The sequence below is a fragment of the Panulirus ornatus genome, chromosome 41 (assembly GCF_036320965.1).
Source record: "Panulirus ornatus isolate Po-2019 chromosome 41, ASM3632096v1, whole genome shotgun sequence".
Classification (NCBI taxonomy): Eukaryota; Metazoa; Arthropoda; class Malacostraca; order Decapoda; family Palinuridae; genus Panulirus; species Panulirus ornatus.
Window position 1 is genome coordinate 6,417,270 of NC_092264.1, and position 15,174 is coordinate 6,432,443.

At 42.6% G+C, this 15,174-nt stretch overlaps 2 protein-coding genes across 2 annotated transcripts in view; one reads left to right on the top strand and one right to left on the bottom strand.

The window, feature by feature from the left end:
* The window catches only part of sav (scaffold protein salvador), a 1,023,444-nt gene that overhangs the window by 201,728 nt on the left and 806,542 nt on the right, over positions 1-15,174 (bottom strand). The window contains exon 16 of the mRNA XM_071685935.1: positions 920-1,103. The gene's annotated coding sequence lies outside the window, so the exon portion shown is untranslated. The remainder of the gene's footprint in view (positions 1-919; positions 1,104-15,174) is intronic.
* Positions 9,804-15,174, top strand: part of LOC139761639 (uncharacterized) — a 37,793-nt gene continuing 32,422 nt past the window's right edge. Inside the window, 1 exon segment of the mRNA XM_071685924.1 lies at positions 9,804-10,814. Coding sequence (XP_071542025.1) covers positions 10,800-10,814 — 15 coding nt within the window. The 5' untranslated portion in view covers positions 9,804-10,799.

Here is a 15,174-nt window from a genome sequence, read left to right on the forward strand (position 1 = left end):
GGTGAAAGCTTTACGCAAGATGAAATGTAGCAAGGCGGCTGGAGTGGATGTTATGGCAGTTGTATTGTCGTCTGGTCAAGTCTCCTCCCACGGTGCTTCGCGACCTTAGAGACGTGGCTGCAATTTCCTACATGGTCGTCTTACGATGGCCGGGTCTTCATGTCGTCACCAGGATTGCTTAAGTATATCCCTTGGAACCGATACCCTCGAGTCGGGTCAACTCCCTAACTTGAGACTAGACCAGGATCATCCAGGGGCATCTGGCTATGTTGATGAGTAGATAAAAAAAAAATATATGTCAACCTCAGTTGATAATGTTCAGCACAGATGATCCGCCGTGTGAAGGTCCCTGGCTGGTGGCTTGTGTGAATAAAGTCTTACTTAAGTTGTGGCTGTGGTCTGGTCGGCGTCACTGGCTCATATCTTTCCCACTCAATGAAAAACATCAGGAACTTCAGCATAAAAACGAACGAACTCTTCCGATAAATCTAAGAATTTATAACAGGAAAAAACAAGTATTGAAAACGACATTTCATCACACAGGAAGATAAAGTACGATAATTTCAGCACCCGCGATTGGAAATGTCGACCAGAATGTGAGAGTAACCTCAGCATATTATCTTCATCATCGAAATACATGCGATGAATTCTTGAACAATGCAGTATCATGGGACTCGAGGACTTCTATCAAACGTCTGACTCATCCCAGTCGAGAACGGGACCTAGCGTGACCGTATAACAGGTCATCAAGCTCTGATGAATACTTCTGTATATGTAGCAGACTTCACCCAACCCCCGCTGATGATGGCGCTACAGCTGTGCGGTGGAGATCTTACCTTGCGAGACAGGTTTACCCGATCATATTCATCGCGTGTGAGTGAGTTGGAGTGCACCTCCATCGTGCGTTGTTAGGACTCACCTTCACTATGGATGATGGCGCTCTATCTAATCTTGCTTCTGGTGGGGATACGTTATGGGGAGGTCTCCTCCTTCCCTTACACTAAAACTTTACGTGATGGCCTGGTGTTCTCCCCGAGCTGAGACTGGTGGCGACATCATCCGTACTGACGGTGTGGTACTGCGAGGCAGGAATTCACTTCACCCTTTAAGAAAGAAGACCTCAAATTAGCGCTGAACTATGGACCAGTCTATAACGAACTTGGTTTCTAGAATACTGAGAGAAAGATATTCAGAAAGTAAGTGGATAACTACTTGTCCAGGAGGCAGGCAATATAGGATAACTTGTACATGCCTGGGGGGCCTAGTGTCGTTCATGTCGTGAAATAGTGTTAAATACTTGGAGCAGTTCGGTTGTACGAGTTTGACAATGCCTTAAACGGGGGTGGGCGATAGTCGTGTATATATATAATTGTATATGCATTTATTCATTCATTCACCTCAAGACTATGAGAGAACATGGGGAGCTTCTCCCCATTTGCCTGTCCATTAACTGTTAATTCACTAACCACACTTTAACAGTACTCACACCACAGTGATATTACTGTAACTTGGTTAACTTGGTCCTCCATGAAGAGGTCATGTTGTGAGTAGTCCGACATTCTCAGCGGTGAATCTGTTTTCTCTCCTTTGCCCGAGGAGGCATCACCTTAGCGCGACCTAAGAGATTAGTGTATAACTTGTACTCTGGATGAGACACACACACAACTTCAACACGAACACAAGTCAATCGTGACATTGTTCTGACGATGATATAAGTCATACTGCTCTTGAGCAGTGACGACAGATGTTCAGGAAGTATCATTAACACATTATATATTTTCATCTGTGGATTTCAAACGAATTTCAGTCGCCAATGACTATAATGTTCAACCGAAAGACTCGCTTTAAAGTGATTTAAAATGATCTAAAGAGCAGAATCATTCATGTTTTGTATCTCTGCAGAACTTAAACTTTCATGTTCACTCTCACGCTGAACACTGTACCGCGCGCTTTCATACCGAGCCCCGATTCCTACCCACAACAACACGGCTTCTCTACATGTTTATCCTTGCCCAAATCTCCGCACCATAACTACACTCACGCCCACTATATCTAAACCCATGCTTTCTCCTCTGCTCACGTCCACTTCTGTACCTACGTCTCACCTTCAGGACTCGCACAAGGAGTTCCAGAGTAACGCCCGTTTTCATAGAGTGATCATCCACTCCAGACCCTCGCCCATCTCTGCGCAGACACCAGTTAGTGCCTACCTTACCACCTGGGGCCGTCTGCTCGCCCCACACTCACCCGACCACCACTCCTCACAGATGTGCGGTCTCAAAATCATTTGTTTATTATCGTTAACTCGCGTTATTTACGGCTTCCCCGAAAACTGTCCATGTATGGCTTTTGTAAACACGTCTATCACAATATGTTACATAGTGAGGGTCAACCGTAACCATGAAGAAAAGCACATTTCTGATACCTGGTAACGGTAGCCATGTTATGACTACATAGTCACATACTGGTAATGTTTACACAGCAGCATGCGTCATGCATGAATATTTGGCACCACTGGTAATTTCTGCATACTTGGTAACACTGGTCAAAACCATACATTCTCAGACAGTTATAAAAGCTATACGTCTGGCAACAATGCTACCCCCTTTTTTTTAATTCAAATAGTGAGCTGGTGTGGCATTGATTATGTACGGTCGTGTTGACGCATAGATAACTCGCTTAAGCTGACTAGGTTTATTATAATCAACTTTACCACACCATGAGCGCATATACACACATACACACGTCCACTCAACACTCTACAGTTAACTGACACAGACACCGTACTACGGATTACGGACACACACACACACTCACTCAACAAACCTTACGCTGTAACACACAGAACACTGGCAAAGAGGCCGAATCTTCACCTTGGACGAGGACGAGAGGCCAGACTAGTATCACACACAAAATTACGTTAGTGGAAGGGAAGAAAAGCTCGCATGTCAGAGGAGCCTTCTCGATATGGGTTCACCTGTGGCGATCCCCCGGACTTGATCATGGGTCCACTGGTCCTATATCTGCGTGGGAATGACTGACCAGGACTGATCCCATACCTAAATATGGTGGCGGATGATGCGAAGGCAGTGAGGGAAGTAAAGAGTGATGGGGGTTGCATCAATTCACAAGGGGAACTAGACAAACTCCAAGACTGGTCGGTCTGATACTTGGCTTATGAAACTCAACCTTGAACTAATCCAAACTAATGATGATGGGTCACAGTGAGGGAAGGCCCCGATATAGATAGTAGCTATCAGGAAGTAAGGTGCACGAATCTGTCTCAAAGGGACTTGAAAGTCGACACAGCCCACCCTAAGCAAAACCGTAAAAGGGACAACACCCACCAGGTAAACGTTATAATCGTATGCAGTCAAATAGATAAGGAAATATTCAGCCAACTGTTCACAGCATACAGCAAGCCGAAATGAACACAGCACTTCAGTGTAAAGAACTAATACAAGAAAGTCCAGAGGAAGGCGACAGAGATGGTACAACAATTAAGAGAACTATGCCACAGTGAGAGGTTACAGGTAATAGAAGATAGAAAACTAAGGGGAGACTTGATCATACCCTTTAAATATTTTTTTTCAAACCGGTTTGATGCTTTCAACAGTGAACAGTTCTTTGAAAGATGCAAAGACAGAAAAACCATGAAATCAAGAACGTTGTTAGGAAAGATAAAAAGTACTTTTATAGCATATGAGGAGTGGATGAAGGGAAAAATTTGAGTGCTAAGATTGTGAATGCTGACAGTATATATAAAGAATATAAAGTCTTGTAACAGATGAAGTTCAGGAGATGGGCGTGACAGATGTAGAACTCCCTCCCGTTTCGTGCACATGGATAATCAGACGCAGTGTGAATAGGAAATATATACCAGAGTTTTAAATGCAGAGACATTTTCAGGGGTAATTCTGCACATAATATGCCTTAACGCAAACACGTTGGTAATCAATATGCGTCTTATCTCACGACTCTCCCTATTCATGTACTTTAAAGGGTTATAATAATGTGTTCTTTTCTCATCTTCCAAATGTACTACTAGACATAATTTGTCGACTGATGGTTTTAAAATTAAAAGATTACCTTATAAAGTAAATAGCTCGCCAGTCACATGTGGAAAAAATTAACACCTGATTTCCAAAGAACCCATGAATAAACAAAACATTACCGAATTAAGGGTTTTCCTTCGTCCCGACTTCTCTTTTCCCTTTGTCTCTTAAATTAGTTATAAGACCTGTGACCACGAGACTTACACCAAGGGAGGGTGTCAGGGAAGCATAGGAAGTGGAGGTTTGGGTTAGGTTCCTCCCCTCCTCAACCCAACTATCGCCAATAGGAAGTGGTTAGAGTGGAATCAAGGCCCTGTCTCGGTGCATTAGTGATGTGGTTTGTCTTGGCTATTATTGAAAAAAATATCAATAATGATGATAACGACCATGGAAATCGTAACTACTACTACTACCACCACCACTAACTACAACTACTAACAGTTATAATAGTAATAATAAGACCATAATAATAATGATAACGATATTACTACAGTGAATATGCTTTCAATGCAGGGAGATCCCAAACACTCAGCGATGCTGTGATGTGAGAGGATCAGCTGTATCTTGTGTCAGACTCAGCTGTCACTGGGAGAGGATAATAATTTTCTTTTAATGTCTGGATATCTCTCAAGACTTCCAGCAGCTGTTCTCTCTTACTGTGACATGATGTAAAACGTCTAACAGTCTCTGGATGTGTTGGAAACAGCTGTGTAGTGGCGCAAATGACCTCAATAACACAGAAAAGGAAATATATCAACATCAGTCAACTAAAGACGAAATGAATGAAGTTCTTCAGTTAATGATTACCGTTCCGCGAGCCAGCATGAATTAACTATAACACACAAAATGAAGGATTAAGTTGCTTCTGGTCAAGTATGATTGTCTGGGTCAGTAAGACAACTGCTTGTTATGTGTTCACATATACATAAACCCTCAGACTTCGGTACTAAAGGCGTTTCCGTCAGTAATAATGATACTAATGATGAAGTTGGCTCACTCTTAAGTTTTCAGAGTAAATACTTATCACTGTTTATTTTTCAAGGTAAGAGTTAAATGCTTCAAACAACTAACATGAACATATTACGTATGTTGAGTATGTATGTGTCGTTCTATATATACTAATGCCCCAAGACGAACTACATGCAAGAGTCCTGGTGTTACCCAGGAACTTTCTAAGGGTTCCTAAGCCCTTGCTAAGGGGGACTTTTCAGTCGCAGATACATGCCTCCATACCTGACCATAAGGTCGACAGATCCACCCACTCTAACGGTTACATAAGAGCTGCAGGCCTCAGTCTTCAACAGCCTGACCAAGCAGAGCAGCAACACCACATTCTGAACATTTACAAGTGTTCATAAATACTTAACACTGTTTGTGTTTGATGTTCTCATTGGAATGTGTGTGTGTGTGTGTGTGTGTGTGTGTGTAAGTCTTACTTGCACCACAGAAATAATGTCTAAACATCAGAACCTGTGACTTCATGGAAAAAGAAATCAGGAATCTTATGTGACTGTTAATTAGTCATTTCCACTCGCAAATTATTTCTCCAGGTAATAATATTTGTGTAAGAAATACGACCCGACATGTTGTGTTTGGTCACTCTGTCCTTAGAGCACACGGTCATATAGGCCAAATTATAAGAAGGTGAGGATGGCCTCTCGGTTAGGTGAACATACGGCTCATATTTTCCATAACTGATTATCTTTTAGCAATGTGACCAGTGTGTTAACACAGCCAAGGTCACGATGGTGTGCTGGCTCAGGTGCTCGCGTCTGAGGCTAAGCAGCTGATGGACGATATGTGCCATTGTGGACTGCGATTCTCATGAGGAACAGTTGTTGTGTAAGGACCATTTTCTTAGCACATGGTTCAAGAACACTGTCCATCGAGGATCGTTATTTGGTGGTGCATGATAGATATATTCATCTAAATTGGATCAGTTGCGGAGACAGAGGATGAGATACGGAAGTTCAGTTACTGTCTGGTTTTGATGGGCGTTCAAAGCGAAGAACTAAGGTTACAGTAAACAGCAGAATGTTTTAAGGGATAGGGACGCACATGTGACAACAAATACGACGTCTGGATTTCCCTCTGGTTCTGAAGCAATGTATCCAGCTTTATCGTTCGAACGATCGATATGTCTATGTATTTCTGAATCATTTCAGTAAATGTAATCAGAATACAATTACATTAACTTCTGGCATTCTTCCTATTATTTTTCTTCTTTAGGATCCGCTACAGAAATGAAGATGAATGGCGATACATTAGTGTGGTGCGTGGTGATGATGCAAATGACGGCTAAAGACGAACACTCCTGGTAGCGTCCTGTAAAGACTTGACACTTTAATGCGACTCTTCTGTTCATCATTGGGATGACAATGCTGTAATCCTGTGATTTAAAAGAGCTAAATTCCCTCTGTGTAATAGAATTGTGAGTAGGAAGATTTGTCCGTCCAGGGAGAGGCTTGTGAAACTAGAACTGAACACCTTTGTTGCCGGTTGGAAGGTCCGAAGTTGTGCTGAACAAGTCGGTTCTTTGAGTCTGTCAATGTGGAGGAGTTAGTAGCAGCTTATGTTGCTCGAGGTGTACAACGCTTATCGGACTATGCCCCATGACGTCTCTTCATTACTTTCCTGTAGTTAACAATAGACTTGGACCAAATGAACTCTTCCCTCACGACGCGAGACCAAGAATCATGAAAGTTCTGTTCATAACTTCATGGAAAACATAAAATCAAACCAGAGTTTTCCTCTTCATTCTTTATTCTGTCGAGTTCGGTGCAACATTTCGAGGACACTCTTTTCCTCCTCTGTCATTGCAATCAAGAATAATCTGATCAATGAGAGATGATAATATGATTTATTTAATCAGAGGAAAGAATAAGGTAAGATAAGCAGCGTTGAACACATGACTCCCGGGAAGAGCATGTAGTATTTAAGGTTACAGAAACATTGTAACAGAGAGAAATAAGCCTAAATTACGTGACCCTTTTTGACTGGTAAGTGTCTCAGAGTCCATATTCGCATACGGCACTATGACTTTTATGTCTAAAAATAAACACGATATAAACAACATGGAGCCACTAAATCAGGATCTTGTAGCATATCGGAGAATAAATAGTATGTTTACTATGTTTAATTCGTTACTGATTTCCTAATCTCTTGAGACCTACTTAGAAGGCACCACAAACGCCTCAAGATACGTGAACGTATGTTATCGTCATACAACCCCCTAAGGCATCCCGCGGGCACCAGGATGCGCTACACGCAGGAGCAGGGAAATGACAGACTTACTTTGGAGCGAAAAGTTCCTCGACGACACTGTACTCTTTTCCGTCCAATGACGATGTGAGCACATGATGGTGGCGTCCAGTAACAGTATCGCCACCCCCCCCTGCGTCAGCGAGGTAGCGCAAGGAAAAGAACAGACAAAAACAGATACATATCCGCTTCACCGAGGTAAGAATTGGGTAAAAAAGAAGAAAAAGCGGTCATCATAAAAATTCGGAACCCATCAAAAATATTCTTCCTTTATCCATAGATAATGGAAACTGACGCCTAAAAAGACATTATTTTTGAAAACATGAAGAAAAGACCTAACTTCAGGGAAGACAAAAGTGGCCTTACTGTAGCAGTGCATGCGAAAAGAAATGCTTCACGTAGGACAAGATAATTTAGATGACCTAATTTCATAACCCAGCAAGTAAAATGACCTAGCACTGGGCCAAGGAATGGTCTTACACAAGGGCTAGACACGTAAGAATGATAAGTGTTTTTGGACCAGACACGTAAGAATGAAATCATTTTGGCGCCAGGAGGAAGAAGTGCCGGGAAGAGGGCAGGGAGCAGGTGGTGGGACTCTAGCAATGGAGCAGACTACCTTGGAGTGGGTGGCAGGTGCTGGCCCAGTGCTGAGCGCCTCCCACTGAGATGTCACAAGTTGGATAAGGAAATGCTGAGGTCGTTGTGGTTCTCAACCGCTTTACAGTGGCAGGGGTAATGAAGGTCAAGAATTTTTCTGCTGCTGGTTTTTCTTTTTATCTGATCTTGTGACAATGCAGGAAGGTATTACCAAACGTATGGTGAAGAAAAAGAATAATACAGTGCTTCCTATATGGTGTTCTTACGTCGTATACTAATACATATTTTTACTCTCGAGAGCGAAACAATTTTTCATACGAAGTCAGCAGAAACGCAAAAGATTATTTGAACCTGGTCATAAGAGCAATACACTTAGTGCTCGCAACACTGTCTCAACAGACAACAATACTAACGACAACAGATGTTCTCGACACGACACAACACCACCAGGAGCACACATTAACGACTACAGCAGGAACGTAACACCAGGAGAGATGATAACACAAGTAACATCGGTAACAACCAGGAGAGACGAAGATGTACAACACACACAACACGGACCCCAATCTCTAAGTCATTCACTGTAATATACGACAGACTCCCAAAACAGGTCGCACATCTGGAACACTGTCAAAACTCAGGTGGTATCTCCAGGACACACTCAACACCATGCACAACACGTCTCCTGACATTAAGACCCATGCAGTCTTACACCATATGCTAACATGTCTTGTCTCCATGACACGCTCTCAATACGGCCAGCACCTCGAGGACGCACTCACAACATGGGCAGCAACTCGAGGACGCACTCACAACATGGGCAGCAACTCGAGGACGCACTCTCAACACGGGCAGCACCTCGAGGACGCACTCACAACATGGGCAGCAACTCGAGGACGCACTATCAACACGGGCAGCAACTCGAGGACGCACTCTCAACACGGGCAGCACCCCGAGGACGCACTCACAACACGGGAAGCACATTCAGGATGCACTCACAACACGGGCAGCACCTCGAGGACGCACGCACACGGGCAGCACGTCGAGGATTCACAACACGGGCAGCATCTCCAGGACGCCCTCACATCACGAGTCGATCACAGGATAAAACCACATCATGAGGAGAATACGTTAGCAGAGTGAGGTGAATTCCAGCCTCCTTCACCCACTTGACGTTCATATCTGGTGATCTTAATCCATAGAATTATCGCAGAAGTACAATAAAGGTGTTTCTATGAGCCAGTTGTAACGATATATTTAAGGAAACAACGACCGATTTACCATAAACATGGCAGACTTATGATTGTCGTAAATACAAAGGTGGAGTTGTAAAGTGCAATGTGTTCTGTTTATTGACACTTTCGCTTCAGTATGTGGTGTAACTTTAGATCGGTTTTCTATCACGGTGACTCAGTGTCACTTCTTAACATCAGCACCGTGAAATATCGAGAAAGATTTCTCTTTTTTTATACGTCATTCTTCAGGCGAAAACGGAAACCGCAGATTGTTATCTCATAAGCTGCGTATGTCTGATGCTTCGGCTCAAGTACCAAGTGCGGAAGGAGGCACCGCAACCGGTGTGGGTAACACGGCGGCTGCGGCAAGAGTGCCTATGATCCGCATTTTGCTGTATCATCTAATCACACAGTTTCGCGCCCCTGAGCTTCTTTTCTCAGGGTCGTCCAATCAGCGCGCCGGGACATTGTCACTCGTTCTTCCGTCCAATAGCGGGCGCCAGAATCATGACGTCACAAGTGACACAGCCAATGGCGGACGCCTCGTCATTCTGGGAGGCACAGGGACTGGAATTGATTGTATTATCATTATCAATATCTCAACCTCTCCTCCAGAAGACGCTTGAAACCTAGTAGCGATAGCAGCGGAGGAGAAGAGGCGAAGACAGGCAGAGGGGAGGGCGGCGTGGGACATTAGTACAGAGGGAGGTGTGCGCGCAGGACGCACCGCCAGGGGTCTGCAGCGCACGGCTCTCGTGACTGAGCTAACTACACGTGCTGCCGTATTGGACTTCCCTCCGCAGTACCTGGTCCGGGCCCGAGCCTCGTGAACGTGTCCACACCTTCCCTTATCACTTACCTGGAGACTCCGGGGAGGGGGCTGTCTTCACTCCCCACTGGCTCGGTGATAGTGCTTCTGATACATTGCAATCCTATGACAAGTCATGATTACACGTGATGAATTCGTGTGGTGGGATATGAGTCAGTCATACTGTAGAGTGCGTCAGGACGAATGCTGAACACCTACCTTAATGGACGCTTCAGTCATGAGTGTCTCAGCCGGTTAAGTGAAAATAATGTGACCATCAAATGAAGGGACTTGGATCGCACCCCACGGAGGTGTTGAAGTCTCCCGCCGCTGTGCCTCAGTGACGTTTACTTCATTTATGGATCCCACAGAGAAGCTTTAATCTAAATACTGTGATTGGCATTCGTGGGTGTAGTGCCATCTAGTGCGTTGGTGTGAATCCCAGCACCTGGTGAGGCTGGGAAACGCCAAAAACAGTGTGTGACTTCTGTCATGATTGTAGGAGTGAACGTCGTAAGTGACAGTGAAAAATGTTTGTATCATGAGGAACCAAAGTAACTAACTGGTATGTAACCTGAGAGCAATTACATATCAAACGTAATAATGACAACTGCGTGTACGTCATTATCACTGGGAACCAGCAGAGGCTGAGGAAATGTGTTCTATGTACTGACCACCTATAATCTAATATCTAAGGTAAACAAACTATATATATATAAGACTCAAGAATCAAACTTCAGTGGAACTCGGTTCAAAGTGGTACAAGAGACAATGATGACAGTCAGTGTTGTGAGTGTACCACTGAAGATGAGGTAGACGTATCTAGTAAGGTGCTCTGCCATGGAGACTCAAAAGGTAAGTCGTCAGGGATACCCAGAGTCTATTCAGGGAAAAATATCTTTGCAAGTCTAGATGTAATCTTGAGTGAAGATGTAATTACTGGTTCAAGTCTAGATGTAATCTAGAGTGAAGAAGTAATTACTGGTTCAAGTCTAGATGTAATCTTGAGTGAAGAAGTAATTACTGGTTCTTAGACTCCATGAATGATAAAGAAAAATGTCAATGTTATTCTGGTCATGGGTCGAGCATCTTCACAAATCAATAGAGTTCAACACACATAGCAGTACCTCCCGACCTGTCAGGTAGAACGACCATGAGGTTGCAATTATCACCTGTCGGCAGGAGATAGGTTGCTATGCAGGTGAGAACTTGCTCCTCCAACCTTGCTAGCACACTCTAACAAACTTTATCTCTCGTCTCACCCCCCTTCGTGATGCTCTTCCACTATTCCATTATCTTAAGATTTCTGAAAGTTCACTACGCACTGGTGTCACGCAGGCGTCATATGAACGCCAGTGAGCTGCCCTCCTCATAGTCTCTCGTAATCATCAGTCATATAGACCTTTGGTATAAGAAATATGCTCCAAGCGTTACATGGGACAGCAAGACAAGAGACATACCTTAAAAAAAGGAATTCTAATCCTAAAGAACACAAAGCCGAAATATATTGCTCCCAAGAAGTTTTCAATCAAAACAAGTTGATCAATATGCACCAATAAAGTTTCTAGTGGATGCCATTACAAGTAAAAGGTTAAGCAATATTTTGCAACTTCTACTTTCAGATAAATCAAACTTCATCAACATGTCTCCCTAAGTTTTGTAATGGACACCAAATGCAAGTTAAGCAGCATTTTTCATAAGGTATCACTGGACCCCTTGTACGAGCAAATACAAGCCAGTCAACACCTCTCCACGAAATCTTTAGTGGTTACTTCCGACAAGTACAGAGAATTACAGAGACGCTGAACATTCCCTAATACCTGCTGCATAAACAAGAACAACCACGAAAAGTTTTTACCAACTACAACTAAAGACATACCATAACGTATGTATATTCGCTATTAACACATTAGTTTTTCAAATGAAACCATGTTTAGAGCTTACATCTTGGAAACCGACTGATGGCAATATATATAAAGGTTTTACACATTACACTAAGCTTCGGCGACTAATTTAGATCAGATCTATAATACTAAAACCTACTGTCGTTTAAAAGGCAAAGCATACAATGATACAACACTGGGCATTAATGTTAACATTACCGTGATAACGAGGATGCTTGAACATCGGAAACCCAGTATTTTGAGTTCTAGTATAAGAGAATTTACAGACAATTGTTACGACCACTTAGAACCACACCCATTGTGTAAGGCTAAAGTGTTGTTATCTTCTAGCTAGTGTTTTCATTATGAAAAACAATTGTCATTAAGGCGATGTCTCGATGGCCTTTCTGAAAATGCCACCGATCTGACCAGAATCATACGTCAAAACCCAAGAAGGTGAGAGAGAGAGAGAGAGAGAGAGAGAGAGAGAGAGAGAGAGAGAGAGAGAGAGAGAGACACGGGAGGAGGGAGGAGGGTGGAGGGCTAGCCTTAGTGTGGGGGTAAATGGAGGATACTGGCTGCCGCAGTAATAATGATGACAACAAATGATCGCTAAAATGACTGGAATTCACAGTCTGAGAGAGAGAGAGTAAGTTAAAGAGGCGGGATGGACTTATGTAAAAGATGTAAAAGAAAAAAAGAAGTCAAGGAAAAGACTTGGAAGCAGATTAAGAAATAGAATAACTGATAAGTTGAAGAATAGACGAGGAGTAGAATGGAAAAGAAGATAAAAGAGAAGAAATTGCAGTCGAATTTCCGAGGTAGTTGGTCGCGCGGCACATCGGCTGGAGACTTGATGCTCTTGTAACATGTAATCCAAGGTATGATCACTGACGCATGCGCCAGCTTTACCATCTACTGCCTGACAACGGTGATGGCAAAGGGGAAGAGAAAAAAATTGAAAAAAAAGATTAAAAACAAGGAAAAAGAAGAGAGGACGAACATTAAAAGTAAGGTAAACAAGAGAAAAAAATATGAAAAGATCATGAAAATAGGAAAGATGATACAAACCAAGAATAGGGAAAAAAATGAACTGAGGAAATACAAAGGAGAAACACCAACATATGATACACAACGCAAACATTTCTCGTCACCACAACCTGTCATCACCAGGATGTGTCCCCCTGGCACCAGCTGCCCAACCATCTGCTGTTGAAAAACATTATGGATTAGGACAACGCTGCCAGCTGGTCCAAGGGTAATCTGATTCATTACTGTCTATAATCTTCACCTTATAATCTCTTCCATTTTCTTTTGTACTTCAGCATTGTCCTTCTCAACCAGTACATTGTAAAGATGGAGTATCCGTCAGTGATTCTAAATTGGATTACATCTCACTACAGCGTCGAAGTCTCCAGCAGTCATGCCAAGCAAGGAACTACCTTGGGGGGTCGTCTGCAATTTCTTTTTCTTTTATCTTCGTCTTATTCTTTTCTCAGATTTCTTATCTCCCAGCTCTTTAATTTACTGTACTTTTCAATTCCTCTTCTCCAACGTCTTAATCATCTATAATCCCATCCTACCTTTTTCATATATTATTTCTCATACCCTCTGAACTGTAGCCTTTTCACCGATCATTTAAATAAATGTCCAGTAATATCCTATCCATCCTACTTACGTCCTCAGAGATCTGGTAATTAATCAAAGCTTCACAGTAAACTTGCCTGAATTTTAACAAGATTCGTCTTTAAAGACACACACGAACTTTGGATTTCTCACGAGATGTTTTCTGAAATATCAACTAGTTTTTCATCACTGCAGGTCTTCAGTAGCTGTACCACAACAGTACATCATTTGAAGCTATGACGTGCCAATACTTGTGACAATTCTAACCAACCAGAGCTGAAAACACACAAGTATCTAGTAACAAAGCAATGCATTTGTAACTGCGACCCACCAGTGCTTGTAACAAAGCTATACATCAGCAACTGTAACACCCAAGAACTTGTAACATAGCACTGTACAGTTACGTACAGCTCAGTAACCTTTGGGCCACTGTGACACACCCGATCTTGTAACACAGAAGTATGCCAGTAACTGCGATACATTAGTGTCTGTAACATAGCAATTCAGTAGTAACCACGAGACATCAGTGCCTGTAACCCAACATCACATCTGTAGCTGTGACATATAGAAGATATTGGCGTTCAATCGTAATCATCAACTAATCAACCTTTCTTCAAAGAAGGGAGTTGAGTACATATGCTGTGGCAGCATTAAAATCTTACGTGCAGATTGTGAAGGAATAGCTACCCCTGAACGATGTGGATGTTGTCTCGTCGTGGCAGGCCCCTCAGTGAGTCTACTCATGCATGTATATGAGATAACGTAAGCACGTCCCCCTTTCGTTAAGTATTTCTTCTGACAACTCTGTCATTTCTTACAGTATTTCATGTAAGTATACAATACAAATGTTCGGAGGCAGAGACAATTGTAGTAGCAGAAACTATGATATAACTGGTATCATAGAGAACTGGCTACATCCTAGTTAACATGACAGAAGAAACGAAATAAGGGGGCGGTGGCTTCTAGTTACAGCTTTCCTTAATGCTGAACTGAAAAATGTTACGGCTATTCATAATATCGAATTAATACTTGGGCACGTAAACGATAAGCCTCATAAGACAAGCCAATGACAGAAGAATTAAATTACAGATCTCTCACCCAGAAACCAACTGTAGTTGAAAGACATTTTGACCAAGAAGCAGTAACACGATTCGATCATAATGGTTAGGTCTCAATACACGAATATCAGAATAAGAAGCACCTCTTCCCTGTGGCTCTGCGCCTGGACTCAAGCGTAGATTTTAATGATAGTATTTTGATGCTATTGGCTGAAAACGTTGTCATGATGGGAATAAGAGTTACTTCGACATACAACCGAGTATATTGTCGATAATGGCGTAGCTGGAGAAACGTCTGGTACAAATGATCAGAGACAAATTACACCTAACTTTGCATTCTGCTTGTAATGCTAATATCACAGTTGCGCAATGATGCCACATTTCAGATATGAAGATTTCAATGATCTACGCATTACTCTTGGCAGGATAATCTGGATCAAAATTTTAAATGAAATGGCGTGGAAAACACTGATGTAACATTCAAAGTAGCGATAATATATGCAAATACATGGCTGAAGGCCATTTCCCAGGACTAAACTAAAATGGGGGAAGAGTGAACCAAAGAACTGTCTGTGGTCCAAGAAAACAGCACAGACGAAGCTCAAGGACAAAAGCAATCGGTATGAAGGGAAATTATGTAAATTTGCA